General features: G+C 40.4%; 1 protein-coding gene across 1 annotated transcript in view; it reads left to right on the top strand.

The window, feature by feature from the left end:
• birc6 (baculoviral IAP repeat containing 6) overlaps window positions 1–21,543 on the top strand; it is a 199,404-nt gene that overhangs the window by 134,216 nt on the left and 43,645 nt on the right. Inside the window, 8 exon segments of the mRNA XM_061837281.1 lie at window positions 1,529–1,862; window positions 2,038–2,255; window positions 4,417–4,581; window positions 4,891–5,062; window positions 15,646–15,862; window positions 16,149–16,294; window positions 17,881–17,991; window positions 20,628–20,845. Coding sequence (XP_061693265.1) covers window positions 1,529–1,862; window positions 2,038–2,255; window positions 4,417–4,581; window positions 4,891–5,062; window positions 15,646–15,862; window positions 16,149–16,294; window positions 17,881–17,991; window positions 20,628–20,845 — 1,581 coding nt within the window.

The raw sequence follows: 21,543 nt of genomic DNA, 5'->3' as shown, positions 1-21,543 counted from the left end.
CAGTGCCTACATGAGCATTGAAGTAACCTAACACAACGATGGAGTCTGCAGGGAAACATTTCAGCACCCACTCCAAGGACTCCAGTCCAGTGTAGGTTCTCTGACCTGCTGTTTTTTGCATAGGCACAAACAACAGTCAGCACCTGCAATACCTATACACACACCTGCTCTCTGCCTCTTATCATGGGCAACTCTAGAGTGTAACAATTTGTGAATATAAAATATTGACTTATTATGTCATTCAGGAAAGGAAATTGTATTCAGGATTTTTGAATAAAACATAGTACCAATCATAGAGGTTTTAATGCACCGCATGTTGTGTTGGGCATCGACAATTGAGAACTGATTGGAACAGAGACTAACGTTTCAGTTTTCCCAGAATCGTTAACGTTAAAATTTCGGTTCCCAGATTTCATACAAATAGTCCACCTACCTCAAAGAAGAAAGTGATAAAAACCAACAAAGACATAAGTGCACGAAGATGTGCTTGTGCCCAATGGTAGCGAGGAACAAGATTTTAACTTTGTTAAAATAATTGTCCTGTTGCCTCCTCAGTGCAACACAAAGAATGAGATATTTTGTAAACAAGGTTTTCGCAATGTATAAAAGTCTGATGTGGACTCTCCTGCTCTAAGCATCAGCCTACACAGTGTGGAACTTCAGTGAAAGCAATTCTGTGAAATAAAAATACATCCATGCCAATGTTGAGACAGCAAAGGTGGTAAACGGTACGCTAAACAGATTTTTTTTTTTTTTTTTGGGGCATTTACTTTATTCTACAAACCAACTTAAGACAAAAACAAAAGGTATTTTACACTACTAGAGAGAAAGTAGAACGTCACAAGCTAAACATTGAGCTAAAACTTCAAAGTTCAAACTAAGAACTTTATATCACAATGAACTGGAACAAAACTCCTGGAAACGCGATCACATTGACAACCCATTGGTGGATGGGTAAAAGAATAGCCTATTTTGTTCCATTTATTACTTTTTTTCATGCCAAAATGCTGATCTCCAGTTTATGTACTTCAAAATAAAAGGGTAGATCCTTAAAACGGGAAGTCAACTTAAAACTTGCACATATAAACCATTTGACGTGATAAAACAGTCAGGAATAAGTTTAACAATCCTATGTTCAACTTTAACCTGGAACATTAATGAATGAATATGAAGTAAACTGGGTAAGTTAAACCCGTATTACCTTTTAGTTCTTAAGTTAGATATTGATACTGGTCATAAAAAAACGATGATTCAAATGTTCATTTGAGAAAAAAGTGGAGTTTCATAATTTGCCTTATTTAAACCATGCAAACCTGTTTGACCTAGCCCCTAAAAGAATGGGAAACAGAATTGTTTTGAGCTGGAATTGAAAAGAGGGACCTAAATCCGGACCAGAATCGCTCAAATGCAAATGATTCCCAATCCTAATCACATGACATGAGATTTTTTCAATGTGTAATACCTCAACCCATGTATACATCTCTCACCTTTTACTAGACTTTCCGATTGTCTTTATGCTTGGCCACAGGTCAGTGCCCCAGTTGTTCCCTCTGCAACACAGGAGAAACCAAAAGACGCTGATCAGTTTGAGTGGGTCACGATTGAGCAATCAGGAGAGCTAGTGTACGAGGCACCGGAGTCCATTACTACTGAGCCCCAGCCCATCAACAAGCAGCAGGCCCAGTCGGTGTCTTCCTCTCCGTCCTCAGTGCAAACAATGTCACCCATCCCTGCCCACTCCTTGGCTGCATTTGGCCTGTTCCTGCGTCTGCCGGGCTACGCAGAAGTGCTGCTGAAGGAGAGAAAACATGCCCAGTGTTTGCTGCGCCTGGTGCTTGGTGTCACTGATGATGGAGAGGGCAGTAAGTTGGAATAATTTTACCTTTTTAGGAGCCGACTAGAACGTTTTGCCACCTCTATTTCATATCGTTCAGACTTCTCTTTTTGGACTCATTTGAGTCTTATATCCTAAATGTGATAAACTGCTGCTGCTTTCTTGCTGAATATTTTATGTTTGTGCTCTGGTATCACATCTAGGTCATATCCTGCAATCTCCATCAGCAAATGTGTTGCCCACATTGCCTTTTCATGTCCTGCGAGCATTGTTCAGTATCACTCCTCTTACAACTGATGATGGTGTGCTGCTCCGGCGTATGGCTCTGGAAATTGGTGCCATTCACCTTATCTTGGCCTGCCTATCAGCTCTCAGCCACCATGCCCCACGGAATCCCAATGCAAGCAGCAATGTGTCTGAGGTATGGTTGATATTTTTGGGTGAAAGAAACCTCTCTCCAGGTCTCAGTTGCTGAAACCTGTGTATGCCCTAAAACAATAGCAAGACCATTAAACCAGAAAGGATGCATTAAATTTTTTCAGTCTTTTAGATTGGTTCAACAAAAAGCAATTGCAAAATTTTGTACTGATTCTGATTAACTACAACAACAGCTCTGGAGTTTGGTGTGTCTAAACCAAGCTAATTTTTGTTGTTATGGTGACATACTTTCACTTCTTTCCTTTCCCTGTGAATTTATGGAGACCTCCGGTGTTCATTTGTTCTTTGAATCCTGGATTTTTGTCTTTTTTTCAAGTAAGCGGAAAAGCCATAATTTAGTTGAGTTCAGGTTTCTCACTTAGCCACTGAGGACTGTTCAATGTAGGACGAAATGGAACGGTTCTTCAGGTCTTACCAAAAGGAAAGGAACAGCTTTGTAACCATTGGACTGCACCTTATGGTGAAAATAAGTTACATTATAGGGGGAAAAAAACTTTAGGAGCAAAATATGCAAGGATTTGAACGAAGAACTACGAATGGGCAAGGGCACACTGTATATTCTATTATATGTAGCTACTGATTCATGTTAATGGCTTCATTGTTTTTCCAATTTCAATAAATTGTTTTCTTTGCAATAGTTAACGTCAATAGTAATGATTGTCTATATTAGGAAGGTCGATTAAGTTTAAGCCACCAAGTAACCCAATCTTGGGGAAAGTGGAATTTTATATTTCAAAATGACTTTTTTTGTGTAACCAAAGTCCAGAAGCATTGAATGGGTATGCATTCACAAATTGCATCAAAATAGGTATCTGAGGCACACAAAAAAATTGGAGAAAAGCCCATTTTATGCATAGTGTACTGAGTAAAATGTACTCAATGGAGTACTTTATATTGTATGAGCTGTAGATTTATATTTTTGTCATTGCAAATGTGTTGTTACATATCTGTACCCAGTAGTCACGGTCGTCAGACAGGGTAAGATCTTTCCTTTTGGTGATTAATTCGTGTTTTGATTTAGTACATAAAATTAATTTATAAACTGTTTCTTTTACTTGGTGGGGATAGCTTTACTATTTCCTTGATAAACTCCATCAGTTCGATTGTACTCTGAAGTGTGGCTATTCTTTTATTTTTTATAGCAGCATTTAATTTACTGTATTGGAAGAAAATTCCCGCCTGTTATTTGGAATTCTTGGAACAGTTCATGGTGCGTCCTACAAACATTCTGGTTAAATAGTTGTAGGTGGTCAATTCCATGTGGTTCCCAGTTGCTGAAATGAAGGCGTGTATTATTAATTTTGATACCTGGATTATGCCAGATTGGGGAGCACATACTGGGAGCTAATTTAGATCCTGTAGATTCTAGACTTTGGGACCAAGCCATTAAGGTGAATGCGATTGTTGGATTCGTAAAAAAATTATGGCCAACAAAGCCTTTTCAAGGTGCATGCTCGCAAATCCTCATGCATGTTAAACTTTTGGGTTGATTACACTTACTCAAACCAGTTGACCACTTTACAATGTTTAGTTTTTATGACTAAACACATTTTTTTGTTCATTTCCTTTACGTTTTAATGGTGGAAATATGTTTTGAGTTTGAGTGTGATGGGAGCAGCGTCTTGGAATGGCTTTCAAAAAAGTATTTCAAGGCACCCTTGCATAAAGCACAAACCTCAACTCCCCACTTTTAACTACGACAGCAAGCACACCAGCGTGGTAAATTTTGATGCAATTTAAACGTTTCAAGGATTTTCAAGCTTTTCTGTTTCTAAAACAACTTTGTAATTTTTTTTTTCATTGAGACTAAAACACAAATATTTTGCACTGTACAGAAATATGGGTATTCAGTATTTGGTCACAAAAAGTCATACAATATAAAAAAAACAACCTGCTGTATCTGACAACTCCTGTGCCCCCATTAGTCCGTTAAATCGAGGTTCCACTGTATTAGCCTTCAAAAAGGATTTCTATGATTTGTCTGTATTCCACCTTGTACATTGATGTCTAACATCTCCCAAGTGATCATTGTCAGAGTTTTTTTTAGGAATAAGCCTCTTCACATTTTAGGTGATATCAATTGTAAGATGATTATTGTAGTGCTGCTTTCAATCTACAATGACTGATGTACTGTATACTCTTAGCCACAGATGTCAAGTTGTCACGGTGGAGGGACCAGTGAGGAGCAGCAGCTCTACTGGGCAAAAGGAACAGGTTTTGGTACTGGATCTACAGCGTCAGGTTGGGATGTTGAGCAGGCTCTCACAAAACAGCGTCTTGAAGAGGAGCATGTCACTTGTCTTCTGCAGGTAAGTGTTTATTTTTATTTTGGTGTGTGCAGGATGGACGAAACTGTGTGTTGCAAAATGGATTACGAATAATCATGGCAAGAATTGAGTTGTATCTGAATGTCAGATTTTTATTTTCTAATCACACGCCCCAACTAAAAATATAAAAGGATAAAAATGGTATTACCCTAATAGGACGATCATAGTTTTTCTTTGCTCAATACTAATGAGTCTTTTAGTGTTCATTTGTAATACACACGCTTGCACGCAGAGATATGTCATAAATGTGAATCGGTAATCTACTCCAGTATCTGTTGTTTTGTTTACCAGGTCTTGGCAAGCTACATTAATGCAGCAGGTTCCAGCAGCTTCCAAAGTTCTGAAACATCTTCAGCAGAGAGCAGAACCCACAACAGCTCAGTACTCCCAGTCGTGCTGCAGGAGCTCCTCAGTCAGTCCTGTCTCATCCCTGCTATGTCCTCCTACCTACGGAATGACTCTGGTAAGATCCAGTTCCACTCGTGATTTGTATTTATAAATGAAATACTTTGAAATCTCGAGAGGCTCATCAGGAAATATTACAATTTTATTAGGACCTTTCAATTAAATTAAGATAGTTTTCATTTAATTACCATTGCATGTATTTGCCATTACCCATAACTGACAATGTTAAAGGGCCACTGTCATGAAATGGATGATTTTTAGTATGTTATTAATGAAAAAACGGCAGCGAATATGGGCCCATGTGTTTTTTCACCACAAAACATGATTTTGACGTATACAGCTTTTTGTAACTGCCGCCATGAAAAAGGACAGCGGCGCCCCCAAGTGGACTCGTTTGTTTCCATTAGTTTTACCTCCAAGAAGGTAGCTCCTTTTTCCTTCGAGTTAGCCAATGCCGGCTCGTTGCGTTGCTGGACATTGCTTGAGCACTCGGGAGAATGGATTTACCCTTCAGAAATTTGCAAGAGACCCGGTTGAAAAATGGATTGCTCGGGTGCAGAGGACGAGAGCTTCTTGGGTTCCAAATGACAGGTAGGTGTGTATAGAGGTACAAAAAAAAATAGTTTGGGGCGGACCACGTAATCGGTCTTTCATAACGTAACAAAAGATGCGCGTACGAAATGTGTCGATGTGCGCGTTGGAAGGCGTCGGGCTGCTGCATGGCTTTGCCAGCGAAGGCTGCGCTTCGGGCTCGCGGACGGCGGCAGCTCTGAAGAACGCAGCCAACAATGCTTCACTCAGCCACGTGCGACGACAACGCAGTAGAGCGCCCCGGCTCGAAGATGTTGTTCATCGTGTACTGCGGTGGCTATGAACAACCCCCTAAAGCAGCACGGCTCAGCTCCATTATAAGCCACCACGGCACCGAAGATGAGCCACATACGCCGGTCACGGCTTTGGCGAAGGCTGCGCGTCGAGCTTGCGGACGGCGACGGCTCTGAAGAACACCGCCAACAATGCATCACTCAGCCACGTGCGGTGACAACGCAGTAAAGCCCCTCGGCTCGACGGTGTTGTTCAGTGTATTGCGGCGGCTGTGAACAACCCCTTAAAGCAGCACCGCTCGGCTCCGTGATAAGCCACCTCGGCGCCGAAAATGAGCCACACTGGCCGGCTGTGATGAGCCGGGGTAGCTCATCTCAGCTGTGGAAGTGGATCAGAATGAGGAGGCGGTTTGGCCGTGATCGCTTATCTGAATATGGCTCGAAACAATAATGTAACTTCACTAGTTGTGTGGTGTTCTCCTTTTCGAAAAGAGCTTCTGTGTCAGAAGGGACGTGTTCGTCGTCTCCCATAGTCGGTTGCACCGCGTGTTTTCATTGGCAAATGTCCGTGTGACGTCAGGGACAGAGGACGCAGTCAATATGGCGACCACTTGGATGTCGTAGAATGACACTTCTGCAACTATGCGCATGGATGACGTGCTATCCGCTCACATTTATTTTTTTCTTATAGACATTGAAGTGAATAATGTTGTTTTTAATTACAATATCCATTTTAGAATGTTTATAGGGATGACACTTGACCTTGAAACTTCTTTAATGACAAAGACCTCTACTTACAAACGTCTTTAGTCATGAAAAATTCAGGTTACAAAACGCAGCCTCGGAAATATATTGTCTGGAGTTATGAAAGAAATTCAGGATGCAAAGCGAAATACAAAAAATCGGTGCTGGATTCCCCAAATTCCACCGAACATAAACATCCTGTATCTCAGTTTGTGTGGTGTGATAGAGCTGCTCTCCCATTGGCTATCGCAGTAGCATCTTCCTGGAATCCCATTGGCGAGGAGGGACATCAACCTTTACCCAGGTTGCTTTTTGATTCCCTTGGGCACTGGACTCTCACCAAATCATGCTAGCGCAGTCACACGTTCTCACATGGTAACCCACATTGGAGAAGTACAACTTTTTCGTTTGTGTTTTTTCCAAGTTTATTCATCTTTATTCACCATGGGCCCCAAGAAACTTTTGTGGAATTGAGTTGTATGTGTGTTTGTTTGTTTGTACGGATGTTTTCTCTCGGGCGTCAAAATTTGCCGCCTCCTCTGTCCCCCACGGTCCTTTTGCTTGTCACTCAACCGTCATTTCCCAACGTCAAAGGTAAAAGATCTTTTTTTTTTTTTTTATTTAATAATTCTTTACATTATGTACTTTCAATGCTTATTTTTGGCGGGCGGGAGGCCTGGAATGGATTACACTATTTACATGTAAAACACGCTTCTACTTGGGAAAAATTCATGTTACAAAATGACTTCCGGAATGGATTCATGTCTTTTAGTACGACTGCATACAGAATGTATAGCCTCCTCAAATATATCGCTACTTAATTTGAAATGCCACTGCTTTTACCAATTTAACATCATGATGGGTTTCAATAAAAGCTGGTGGTTATCCAACCAACTTCTGTATAGGGGCCAGTTGCCCCTCAGCTCTGGTCCTTCAGTAAATGTCAGAGAGCTGCCTGTAATGAAAAACTAAGAGCCACCCTCCCCTGGTGTCCAAGGAGGTTAGTCAGAAGGAAATAGTGTTCTGTATTTATTGGTCAGCTCGTGAGTGAAGATTAATGTAATTCAGGAGCTTTTATCCCCATTTATAAGGAAAAAAATGCGTGTAAACGTAGATCTGCATTTTTAAAGGGCCACTGACAGGAAAGCATGATTTTTAGTATGATTTTGATAAAAAAAAAAAAAAAAAAAGGCAGCTGGAGTGGACCCATTCGTTTTTTTCACCACACATGATTTTGACACATGGCGTTTAGTAACTCCCGCATGAAAATCCTGTCAAGGAATTTGTTTTGGAGAAGAAGCAGGAAGTGACGTTATTAGCAGACGCCCAGTCAGGTGGGCTTGTGTGTTTATACCAGTTTTACTTGCGGGAAGGTAGCCTTTGTTCCTTCGTGTTATCCAAAATGCCGGTTCCTTGTATTGCTGGATATTGCTGGAACACTCGGAAGGATGGATTTACTCTTCATACATTTCCAAAGACCCGGTCCGTTGTAAGAAATTGATTGCACAGGTGCAAAGGACGAGAGCTTTGTGGATTCCAAATGACAGGTAGTTGTGTATAGAGCGACTAAAAAAATAATAGTTGGGGGGGGACATAATCCTCTCAGAACGTAACAAAAGATCTATGTATGTAAGTCAGGGATGCTATATGTGTTGATGTGTGTGTCGGCTGATCATGGCTTCGGCACGCTGCATCCGCCAACCACGACTTCAGCCGGGGTGGCTCATCACGGCGCCGAGCCGGGCAGATTGCAGCGTTATCGTTGCTCACGGCTGAGTACGCTACATACTGTCATACATACTGTTGGGGAGTCTGTCGTCCGCTAGAAGTGGTCCGCATATCATCTAAATATAGCTTGAAACGGTAGAGTACTATTGCCCCGGTCACTTCACTCGATTGTGAGATGTTTTCTTCTCTTCTTCAAAAAGAGCTTCCGTGTCAAAAGGGGCGTCAGAAAAATCCCCAAATCTCTGTTGTTCCTCTCCCATCGGAGGTGCCACTACATGTTTTCAATGGCAAATGTCCCAGTGTGACGTCTGCTGATGACGTTGCAGGCAATATGGCGACCACTTGGATGTCGAGTGAGACTTCCGCAACTTTGCGCATAGATGACTTGGTCTCCGCTCATATTAATTTTTTTGCTTAGACACTAAAGTTAATGTTATATGTATTTTTTTTTTTTTTTACAATGTTTTAGAACTTTGATAAGCATGACAGTGGCCCTTTAAGTATTCCTTACCTTTAAGTATGCACATAAAGGAATGACAGTTGGTCTTTTGTGTTCATTGGGAAATAATCAACAGTCTATTTTTAGACTCGAGGGTTGGATGTGACTGTTGTTGCAGTGGGGCTGGTGGTTATTCTTAGCGTTTTTACATCACAGGCAGCGATTCCAAATCCTGGCTCGGGCCTTTGTGGAGGAGGTTGTATGTTCTTACTGTGCTTGCTTGAGGTTTCTCCAGGTACACTAGCTTCCTTCTGCATTACAAAAACATGCATCTTATATTAATTGGCGTTCTACATTGCCAATACCTGTGAAAGTAATTATACAGTGAAGAAAATAAGTATTTGAACACCGTGCGATATTGCAAGTTCTCCCACTTAGAAATCATGTAGGGGTCTGAAATTTTCATCATAGGTGCATGTCCACTGTGAGAGAGTCTAAAATAACAATCCTGATATCACAATGTATGATTTCTTTAACGATTTATTTGTGCTATACGGCTGTATTAAGTATTTGAACACCTGACAAAACCAATGTTAATATTTGGTACAGTAGCCTTTGTTTGCAATTATGGAGGTCAAATGTTTCTTGTAGTTGTTCACCAGGTTTGCACACACTGAAAGAGGGATTTTGGCCGACTCCTCCACACAGATCTTCTGTAGATCAGACAGGTTTCTGGGATGTCACTGAGAAACATGGAGTTTAAGCTCCCTCCAAAGATTTTCTATTGGGTTTAGGTCTTGAGACTGACGAGGCCACGGCAGAACCTTGATTTGCTTCTTAAGGAGCAACTCCTTGGTTTTGCTGGCTGTGTGCTTCAGGTCATTGTCATATTGAAAGACCCAGCCACGACCCATCTTCAATGCTCTGACTGAGGGAAAGAGGTTGTTCCCCAAAATCTCACGATACATGGCCGCGGTAATCCTCTCCTTAATACAGTGTAGTCGTCCTGACCTATGTGCAGAAAAACACCCCCAAAGCATGATGCTACCACCCCCATGCTTCACAGTAGGGATGGTGTCCTTGGAATGGAACATGGATCATTCATCTTCCTTCAAACATGGTTAGTGGAATAATGACCAAACAGTTCCATTTTGGTCTCATCTGACCACCAAACTTTCTCCCATGACTCCTCTGTATCATCCAAATGGTCATTGGCAAACATAAGACAGGCCTTGACATGTGCTGGTTTAAGCAGGGGAACCTTCCATGCCATGCATGATTTCAAACCATGACGTCTTAGTGTATTACCAACAGTCACCTTGGAAACGGTGGTCCCAGCTCTTTTCAGGTCATTGACCAAGCCCTGTCGTGTAGTCCTGGGCTGATTCCTCACCATTCAATGGATCATTGAGACCCCATAAGGTGATACCTTTGATGGCGCTCCACTCCGATTGAGATTGACAGTCATGTTTAGCTTCTTCCATTTTCTAATGATTGATCCAACAGTGGACCTTTGTTCACTAAGCTGCTTGGCTATTTTTCTGTAGCCCTTTCCAGCCATGTGGAATTGTGCAATTTTGTCTGTGTCTTTGGACTGCTCTTTGGTCTTGGCCATGTTACAAGTTTGAGTGTTACTGATTTTATGGGATGGACAGGTGTCTTTATGCAGCTAACGACCTCACACAGGTTCATCTAATTCAGGATAATACATGGAGTCGAGGTGGACTTTTAAAGGCAGACTAACAGATCTTTGAGGGTCAGAATTCTAGCTGATAAACAGGTGTTCAAATACTTATTTGCAGCTGTATCACATAAATAAAGCCTTAAAAAAATCATACATTGTGATTTCTGGATTTTTATTTTTCGATTATCTCTCTCACAGTTGACATGCACCTACGATGAAAATTTCAGACCCCTCCATGATTTCTAAGTTGGAGAACCTGCAATATAGCAGGGTGTTCAAATACCTATTTTCTTCACTGTAGCTGGGACTGGTCCCAGCACACCCGCAACTCTTTTGAGGATAAGTGGAACAGAAAATGCATGTAGATAAATATATCATGTACTTTGAATTGATAAACATTTAAATATAGTGAATCACAGAAAAAATATATCAGTCACATTTTCCTAGTTATTGGAAACCATAATGCTCTCTTAGAAAACTTGGAAATGCAAGGGGTTTGATTGCACTTTCTCGTTGAGTGTCAGCATTAGTGCACAGACTTTTTAGGCAAGGGACACATAAATGCACATAATCTGTTGTTCGATGCAGCACGGAGGATCAAATTGATGGTTTCCTTTTTAATTATTTTGAACAGTCAACTCATGAGCAAAGTCATGGTTTGAAAGTTATTGGTTTTATGAATGACTGTTGTTCTGTTATGTTGCTTATCTTGGATAAAAGATTTTACTCATTTACGATGGCTGTTCATGTGTTATGTGTGTATGCATGGCTTGAGGATGTTCTAAATGTTTTCGTAGCGCAGGAACAGAAAAAAATACTAATTTAACGTTAATCACAGGCTTGTGTATCAAATATGTGTATACAATCCAAGCACAAAATCTGTTTATGCCTGGTAAGGAAATGGTCTTTTGTAGTCTCTGCTAGGATGAAGGGACAGCCAAAGTTGGATGTTTTGGAGACAGGATTCGAGAGAGCAGACTTCGATGGTTTGGACATGTTCAGAGGCGAGAAAGTGAGTATATTGGTGGAAGGGTGGTGAGGATGGTAGCTGCCAGGCAAAAGAGCAAGAGGAAGACCAAAGAGAAGGTTTATCGATGTGGTGAGGGAAGAGATAAGGGCAGTTGGGGTTAGAGAGGAAGATGCAGAAGATAGGCTAAGATAGAAAAAGATGACACGCTGTGGCGACTCCTAACGGGACAAGCCGAAAGGAGAGGAAGAAGAAGTAGTAGCTAATGTGAAGCAATTAGCCCTTCGTGTTTTTCCACTTTATATCAGTTGTGCAGCATATATGTATATCAGTATGTTGTGGTTTCGTCACGATTTTAAGAAATCCATGAAAATTTCAATGACTGAAAGAACAAGAGCATTGTGGCCTTTAATCTGTAAATGAACTGTTTTTCTGGTTGTCATCTTATTTTCACTGTGAAACTCTGTTCGGCTTCACATGTTCTCTTCTTATTCTGGATGAACTATTCCCAACAGAGATGACTATGATTCACTGCCCTCTCGTGAAGCTCTCCCCCTCCAGGCTGGATCAGAGCCATTTTTTCACTTGCACTGAAGTGACTCACTGATACCTCTTGAAATAAAATGTTAGTTGGAGAGAACGGTCACTAACATGTTTCTTCAGTCTCAAAATTACACCTTAAAATTATGTTGAGCAATTGAAATTCCTATAATTTATAGACCGGTAAAAGGATTAATTTTTCAATTAATTTTTTTGCGTTTTAGTTTTACAAATTTCATTATGAATAATTCCTTCTGTTTTGACTTATATGGTCTTTATGGTCAAATACTTTGACTTGTGGACATCCTGTAATGAGTAAATTAAACCATCTACCAAGAAGCCTCTCAACATTATCATCAGGTGTTGTTTTTAAAGCATATATTTCATATCAATGATAACATATGACTTGAATATTTAATTATATCAACAGTCAGAAGAAAATTGAGTTTGAGGCCCAGTTTGTATTTTTGGTGAACCACAGGGATGTCAGTCCTGGTTGAGCTCTTACATATATCTGTCATGGTTCCTGTCATACCTTTTTCATTTTTCATGTTGTCGCTCCCAGCCCTTTGCTATCTGTTCAACTCACGGCTTTGACTCTCTATGTCTTCAGATAGTCCTTTCAATTCATTCCTTCCATTACTTGGGATGAGGTTAATGTAAAACTTCAAGTTTTCTTAATACTCTTAACTTCTAGAGGTAATTTATGAAGGTGTATTATGACAATAGTCTATGCACTATAACGTAGTGTAGATGTAAACAAAAACAATTACACAAAGGTTGAGAAATGTGCCAACAATGCCTAACATGGCCAAGATGGATTCCTCCTGTTCCTCCTTCAGCTCCAGTGCTCCCACATCATCAAGGGTGATAACTGTGGTGCCCATGATCCAGCAGGTCCCCTAACCCTTCAACGTGACTTGTATCTAGAATAAAAAGAAATAAGAAATAGTCCTATTTTTCACAAAAAACAGAATAACGGCATACATTGGAATGTTTTTCTCTGTGTGTGTGCGTGCGTGCGTGTGCGTGCGCGCGTGTGTGTGTCTTTCCCACTAAAGCAAATTCCTGTCCCCAAATGGCTATAAATTAGCATGCAGAGTGGGGTATCCATTTTTATACCTTGCTACCACAAATTGCAGGTTTTATGTCAAAAATTGCTAAGCATCAACCTTGGATTATCTAGGATGATATTAAATTACCAGTGGTTATGTTTAATGGTAGTCCTTCTGTCAAAAGAAGCATGATTAAATGCTGCCAATAGAGCCCATCACATCTGCCCACTGATTTTCATGTGCTGTAAATGATTAAATACCCCAGATGCTCTTTGTATTTAGGTCGCGTCATTCACATTTTCCTTGTGGAACACAATACAACTAAAGAGCTGTAGATTTTCATTGGCCAAGATAGATGATTAATGAAGAAATTACTTTTCCTTTTGCTGGGTGAAGTTTGGAATGAAGACCTTCTGCAATGATTTTTATGGAAACATTCTATCAGGACTGATGATGGTATAACAGGAATTACAAGTTATTTAATCACAAGGAATTTCAGGTTGAAAAAAAGTCTTACCTTAAGGTAGTTGTGGTGTAAAGCATTGTCTTCCATGCTTTTTGGATCCTCATAAAACAGGATTTAAGGGCTTTTTACATCGAACGACCTCCAGGTGAAGGGGGAGAATTTTAGCAACTTTGCTCAACTGTACTTCCAGGGAAACGCCCTTTCTGTCACATCCAGATTATAACACAAGTCCAATGTCTCCTAAAATTTGAATTCAGACACTTTGTAGCATTCAGTAATGTTTTTCTTAAGCACAACCATCTTTATTTCGGCACTCAAAATTAGCTCTCCTCCCCGCTTTTTGTTCCATCCCTTCCCTTGATTTTTTTCCTGTCATTTTGTCTAACTCCTCTGTACAATTCTCCCAACTCCCCCCTCATAGTGTTGTTTTATTTACACACCCCTTTTGTTCTTGCATGTTTCTTGCTTCAGATTCCTTTGGGAAACGGCGAAAATTAGTGCTTCTCAAATTGTCTTGCTCAGTCCAGATTTATCCAACCAAAATGATGTTTCATTGTCTGGTATATTTGAGATGTGTCAGCTGATGTCTCTGTGCCACCAAGCCTCCAGTCTTCTAGCTAAGAACACACAGGTCTCTGAAGTAGCCAGGTCTGGTTGTTGATAATCCAGAGGAAGATAAAAAAACAAAACATTCCATAGGTTAGATCACTGAGGAGAAGCAGCCGCAGCGCCAGACGAATCACGATAGCAGTAGAAATTGTCACATACCGCAAGTGACAGCAATTTTACAGTGGGTCCTTAACACCATTTAGACACCAAGGCAGGTCTGTGCATTGCATAACCAAGCAGAATGATTGCAAATGAGAAACGATGGATCCTGATGGCTGTGGCAATGATGGAGCATAAGAATGGAGGAGGATGAGGAAAGAGGAGGGTGGAGAAAATATTGCTTACGCTTAGGGTTTTCTCCTCCCTTCTCCATGCTGTAGGGGCTGGTTTTGCACGCAGAAACGCATCTGTTTGTATTAAGTGGACAAGAGAGATGGTGTACGGAGCACTACAAAGCAGTGAAATAAGTGGTTGAAGCTGGGCAGAGGGCAAAGCAGGAGGGAGTGAAAAGGGATGGGTTGGGGGGAGGCATCTCTGTGCAGTGATTTATCTCTGGAATGGGAATGTTTCTGTGACAGCCACCATGCTCGCATAGTTGTCTGTTGTTGCTGTAAAACAGATCTAATTACTAAGTCATTCTGCCTATTTCCCTATTATGTCTTGATCACAATCAAGATTGCCATGTTGACCCCATGTGTGTGTATTTTTTTTTTAATGCATATACAAATTCAAATTGTGTGCACAGTGGTGGTGGTGTCTGCGTGGGGGGGGGGGGGTATGTGCTCTCAAGTTCATGCCATGGCATCTAATTTGGGTTGATGTCAGATCTTTGGGACACTCAAGAATATAAGATTAATTAAACTTCCACGTTGCTTCCCGCTTTCCTTTGCCTTCGGCAACAGTGATTGCTTTCTTTGACCAATTGTGCTTTGGGAAATGAAAAAAGTAGGGTGCAAGAAGAGGACAAGGCCAAGATTTGTAGGCTTAGAAAAAAACAATTGGCCTTTTCTGTAGTATCTTTGACTCATTCGTGTTGTATTTGCTTAATGCGGGGCATAAATCTTAACATGGAATATTTTCCATGGCCAGCATGGTTGTTCAAGAAATGAGAAGCCAACAACTCCAAACTTCCATCCATCCATTTTCTTTGACTCTTATCCTCACGAGGATCACGGGGAGTGCTGGAGCCAATCCCAGCTGTCAACGGGCAGGAGGCGGGGTACACCCTGAACTGGTTGCCATCCAATCACAGGGCACATAGAGACAGTCGCATTCACGATCAGACCTAGGGATGTTTTTGGGATGTGGGAGGAAACCGGAGCGCCCGGAGAAAACCCACACAGGCACGGGGAGAACATGCAAACTCCACACAGGCGTGGCTGGGATTGAACAGAACTGTGAGGCCAACGCTTTACTTGCTGAGCCAACCTGCCGCCCAACTCAAACCTGGTTGGAGTAATGATTTGGTTATCTTAATCCAGGTTGCAGGCTTCGGTAATATTTCATTTAAAGAAACGGCCACAAGGTGGACATTTTCTTTTGTAAATAATAGTTGATTTGCTTTACTTATCTTTGGTTTTTGTAGTTCTGGATATGGCACGTCATGTGCCCCTGTATCGGGCGTTGCTGGAGCTGCTTCGAGCCATTTCGACCTGCACATCTCTGGTCCCTCTGCTGCTGCCTTTGTCTGGTGACCGAGGGCAGGAAGAGGAAGATGAAGAGCACTGTGAGGGACAGTCTTCTGTTGAGATGCTACTGGCCAAAATGAAAACATGCGTGGACACATACACAAATCGCCTCAGGTGAGATTTCGTTTTAACGTACTAGACTCGACTAGACCTAAAGGGAAAAAAAAGTTTTGAAAATTAAACAACCCCAATGGTACTTTAGCAATTGAGGAATAATATCTTTGACAAAATTAACGGTAAATATAATTGATGATAAGATCTTGAACACAGTCCATGCCAGGAGGCTCTTTGACTATTGATACGCATTTTGAATTGATATTGTACCGAACAAAATTATAGGGGGTGGGGGATCATTTTCTTATAAACATTATGATTGACTAAATATATTTGTGTATTTCAGGTCAAAGAAAGATAAGAGCAAAGGAGTTGTGAAAACAGATAGCTCAGATCCAGAGCCTGAGGGCCTGACTCTTCTTGTGCCAGATATCCAGAAGACAGCTGAGATAGTTTATGCCGCTACAACAAGCCTGCGGCAAGCTAACCAAGGTATGCACATGCACATTTATAATTTACTACTAGACCAGGCGAGTTAAAAAAATGTCAACGTGGGTTAACTCTCAAGTCTGATTAGTCTTGGGTCACTGCTGTAAAACAGCACAATCATTTTTCTTACATATTCGTCATTCAGCTTGTGCAACATTATACATTTGGAGAAAAAATTTCAATTGTATGGTGTATAAGGGCGCAGTTTGAAAGCTTCCACAAGTAACCACCTTGCAAACACAAACAATAGACTGATTAACATCAAGACAGTGTCTCGAAAACGAACAATTTAGAATGAGATTCTTCCAACAAAATTAGTCATCTTTAAGCATCAATAAAATCTTCACTGCACACTGAAACATGATATGTTACCTTGTTCCCCGGAAGTACTCTTAGTTATCCCTCACCTGTCCATTTAATTTAGCTCCACGGAATTTTTGTTCTGTCCATTTAAATACAGTGCTTTGTGAAAGTATTCGGCCCCCTTGAACTATTCAACCTCTTGCCACATTTCAGGCTTCAAACATAAAGATGTAACTTTTTTTTTTTTTTTTGTCAAGAATCAACAACAGGTGGGACACGATCGTGAAGTGGAACGAAATTTATAGGATATTTTGAACTTTTTTTCAACAAATAAAAACCTGAAAAGTGGGGCGTGCAATATTATTTGGCCCCCTTTGCATTAATACTTTGTAGTGCCACCTTTTGCAACAAGTCACTTGGGGGTATGTCTCTATCAATTTTGCACATCGAGAGACTGAAATTCCTGCCCATTCTTCCTTGCAAAACGGCTCGAGCTCAGTGAGGTTGGATGGAGAACGTTTGTGAACAGCAGTCTTCAGCTCTACCCACAGATTCTAGATTGGTTTCAGGTCTGGACTTTGACTTGGCCATTCTAACACCTGGATACTTTTATTGAAGAAATCTCTTGTAGATTTGGCTTTATGTTTTGGATCATTGTCCTGTTGGAAGATAAATCTCCGTCCCAGTCTCAGGTCTTTTGCAGACTCCAACAGGTTTTCTTCTAGTTGATTCTTGACAAAAAATGAAAATTTTATATCTTTGTTTGAAGCTTGAAATGTGGCGAAATGTTGAAAAGTTCAACGGGGCCGAATACTTTCACAAGGCACTGTCGCCATCTGACTGATCGCTGAGGTGCAAAACTAATAAACGCAGTAAAACGTATCTGGGGTGTGGGGCAAGAGCTCAATACCATGTCGAAATCCATCTGTTGAAGGCCTCACAAATCACCCAATAGTTTTTGGGTTTGGAACATATAATGTGAAGGTTTTGACAAAAGAATAATTATCTCATTCAACCAGCTTCCTTAGGAAATTTAACTTGAAGACATAATTTTAACAATTTCTGCCATTCCCAATCACAATTATTAACCAAGTCATTTCAACTTGATTTTTTTTTTTTTTTTTTTTTTTATGCTGAACACATTTTTAATTAGTCACAAAAATTACAGTATCAAAAGAACAGGCTTTCTATGACATGGCAGTTTCCATAGGGACAGTTGAGCACACAACTGTATGCTACATACCTGGTCATTTGCACTCTTCCCCCATGTACATCTTGTTTAACAGAGAGGAAACTGGTTGAGTCTTCAAGAAAGGTAACTAGCAGACCCAAGCCCCTTTCTGTCCTGCGGTCTCTTGAAGAGAAATATGTTGCTGCCATGAAGAAGCTGCAGTTTGGTGAGATTATCTTTTTTTTTGTTTTTTTTTTTTTTTTTTTTTTTTAAACTGCTGAAAATGTATTTCTGCAGGTTGGTGATTATTTTATATTTTGTGTGGCAATATAAGATGGCTTCATCGTCTGAGATGATACACTGTGGCGACCCCGAAAGGGACAAGCCGAAAGGAAAACAACAACAACAACATCGTGTCACCGTGTTTTATTGTACAGTGGTTCCGTTCCGGAAGTAGTTTCATCACGTGAACTTTTCTTAAGTAGAAGCGCATGCATTTTACATATAAATAGCCTAATCCATTCCAAGCCACCACTACCCCCACCAAAAATGAGCATTCAACATACAGTGAAGAAAATGAGTATTTTAACACTCTGCTCTATTGCCAGTTCTCCCACTTAGAAATCATGGAGGGGACTGAAATTTTCATCACAGGTGCATGTCCACTGTGAGAGAGATAATTTAAAAAGAAAAATCCAGAAATCACAATGTATGATTTTTCTTTTATTTGTGTGATACAGCTGCAAATAAGTATTTGAACACCTGCCTATCAGCTAGAATTCTGACCCTCAAAGACCTGTTGGTCCGCCTTTAATGGGTTGTGGCTGGGTCTTTCAACATGACAATGACCCGAACCACACAGCCAGGAAAACCAAGGAGTGGCTCCGTAAGAAGCATATCAAGGTTCTGGTGTGGCCTAGCCAGTCTCCAGGCCTAAACCCAATAAAACATCTTCAGAGGGAGCTGAAACTCCCGTGTTTCTCAGCGACAGCCCAGAAACCTGTCTGATCTAGAGATGTGTGGAGGAGTGGGCCAAAATCCCTCCTGCAGTGTGTGCAAACCTGGTGAACAACTACAGGAATTGTTTGATCTCTGTAAATGCAAACAAAAGTTACTGTACCAAATGTCAACACTAATTTTCTCAAGTGTTCAAATACTTATTTGCAGCTGTATCAAACAAATTTTTAAAAATCATCTATTGTGATTTCTGGATTTTTCTTTTTAGATTTTCTCTCTCACAGTGGACATGAAACTATGATGAAAATTTCAGACCCCTCCATGATTTCTAAGTGGTAGAACTTGCAATATAGCAGGGTGTTCAAATACTTATTTTCTTCACTGTACATAATGTGAATAATAAAAATTATGTTCATTTACCTTTGGCTTTGGGCGACTGCTCAGAGAAGGGTGAGTGACAAGAAAAGACGAACGTGGACGAACGAGGCAAACGTTTGACAGCTGAGAGAAAACATGTACAAATGTACACACCACTTAATTCCACGAAAATGCATTCTCCTAGCCAAAGAGATGCCAGGAAGATGCTACAGGGATAGCCAGTGGGCGACCAACTCTATCACGCCATACAAACCAAGACACAAGATATTTACGTTCAGTGGAATTTGGGGAATCCAGGCTTATTTTTTCTTTTCGTATCCTGAATTTCCTTGTGCAGGATGTGTATCATGGTTAAAGATTGACGTCCCTCCTCGCCAATGGGATGCCAGAAAGATGCTGCAGTGATAGCTAATGGGAGAGCAGCTCTATTGCACCACAGAGATACAAGATGTTTAAGTTCTGTGGAATTTGGGGGCTGCGAATCCAGCCCCCGTTTTTCTTTTCTTGTCCTAAATTTTACCTCATAACTAGACAATATTTTTCCAAGGATGCATTTCATAACCTGAATTTTTCGTTTGTCGAGACGTTCATAAGTATAGATACCACTGTATTAAATCTCTACCATTCAACGTATATGATCCATACTGACTTATGTTACAGCTCTGAATTAAAATAACACACTTGGGCTCATTCCAGTTTTTGTCTCTTGTTCCATCACATTCAATTTTGCACTGTCAGGCTTAGTTTTTCATTTTATAATTGATTTTTAAAGCTGGATCTCAAGTAAGTGACTACTGACATGGATACATGCAGGAATTGTGGTTGAATAATTGAGGAAATGTACACCTTTCATTTAATTTAAATATTGCTGCTCAATGGGAGAAAAAAAATTTTCAACTTTTTTTCCCGAAGTCAAGTTCCAAAAGTCACATAAGTCAACAAGACTTCCCGGGAAAAAAAAAAAAGTGTCGAGCTTTGTATCTATGGTACACACAGGCACAACACAATATATCTTGAGATCACAGGCAAAAGCCGACTGGTGGTATGAATATAATGAAACTTAAATGTAGGTTGACAGTTTAAGCCCGTGAGCCTGCTGGCTGGACAAACAATTCCTTGCACGCAAGTAAAAAGGTCTGCATGCGTTTGTAGGTTTTGACACACACACTAATGTTCATCTGCATCTGTGAAGGAAGAGAGGGGGACGGGAAAAAAGTCACTTAGACAGATTGAGGGGAAACTAAATTCTGTTCGCACAGTATTTTTGAACATTAGCATATAAATGTTTGCCAATGCTTTGATTTTGATTGTACATTTTAATGTTTGCATTTAGTATTTACTTTTCTTTGAAGGAGATGCTAAAACCCATGAAGATCTAATCATTCTTTTACTTTGGCATCGACATTTTGATTCATTTTAGGCTCTTTAATTGGATAAATTACTAAGCTATGTCGTATAGTTGAAATTTAAATGCTTTTTCCTGTGATAAGACAGAACTTTGAACACATTTATTTCTTCTCTGTTCAGACACTTTTGAAATGGTGTCAGAGGATGAGGATGGGAAGCTGATGTTCAAGGTCAACTACCATTACATGTCTCAGGTGAAGAATGCCAGTGACACAAACAGTGCAGCCAGATCCCGCCGTCTTGCCCAGGAGGCTGTCACCCTTTCCACTTCTCTGCCTTTGTCATCTTCATCAAGTGTCTTTGTCCGTTGCGATGAGGAGAGACTGGACATTATGAAGGTAAACCTTAAAAAGAAATATATTCAACCAAATTACTTGTCCACTCTTGTTTTCCGCATAATTATCACACTGTTGTGTCAAGTAAAATCTGAGGATTAGTTCAGTGATAAATGTTTTTCAAACACTTGATTTATCTGCCTACAGAGTGATAAGGAAAATATATTCTATCCCGACTATACCACGCTATAGTACGTTTTCGCCTACTCCATGAAAAATTATACTATGTAGTATGACTACTTACTTATTCTCTAACGTTTGGATGAATTCGAGCATTGTCTGAGAGCTAGGTCTTCTTCTCCAACATCAGTGTGTAACCTCATGAATGAACTTCTGGAAAAATTGTTATAAATTCCCATAAACCTGCAAAGTTTATGGAAATCTTTCCTAGAACAGTTTCAGCTGTGATAACTGGAGAGGTTGGACTGATGTCATATTAAACCCTATGAGTTAAGAATGGGATGTCACTTAAATTCATATCTGAGTCAAACCAGGTGAGCGAGTAATTTTGGCAATGTAGTGGAGCTGGGTGCAAACGATGAACCATGGTATAACAACAGTAGCCGCGTTTGCATGGAGTTTTTTTTTTTTTTTGTCAAAGCAATTGAAGTTTTCTGGTCAACTGTTTACATGTGATGTAATCAATAATGATTGGACGTATACAGGTGCAGTACATTTAATCAGAAGTTGTGTGACATGCG

The sequence above is a fragment of the Syngnathoides biaculeatus genome, chromosome 12 (assembly GCF_019802595.1).
Source record: "Syngnathoides biaculeatus isolate LvHL_M chromosome 12, ASM1980259v1, whole genome shotgun sequence".
NCBI lineage: Eukaryota > Metazoa > Chordata > Actinopteri > Syngnathiformes > Syngnathidae > Syngnathoides > Syngnathoides biaculeatus.
This window is presented reverse-complemented; position numbering and strand designations above follow the sequence as displayed.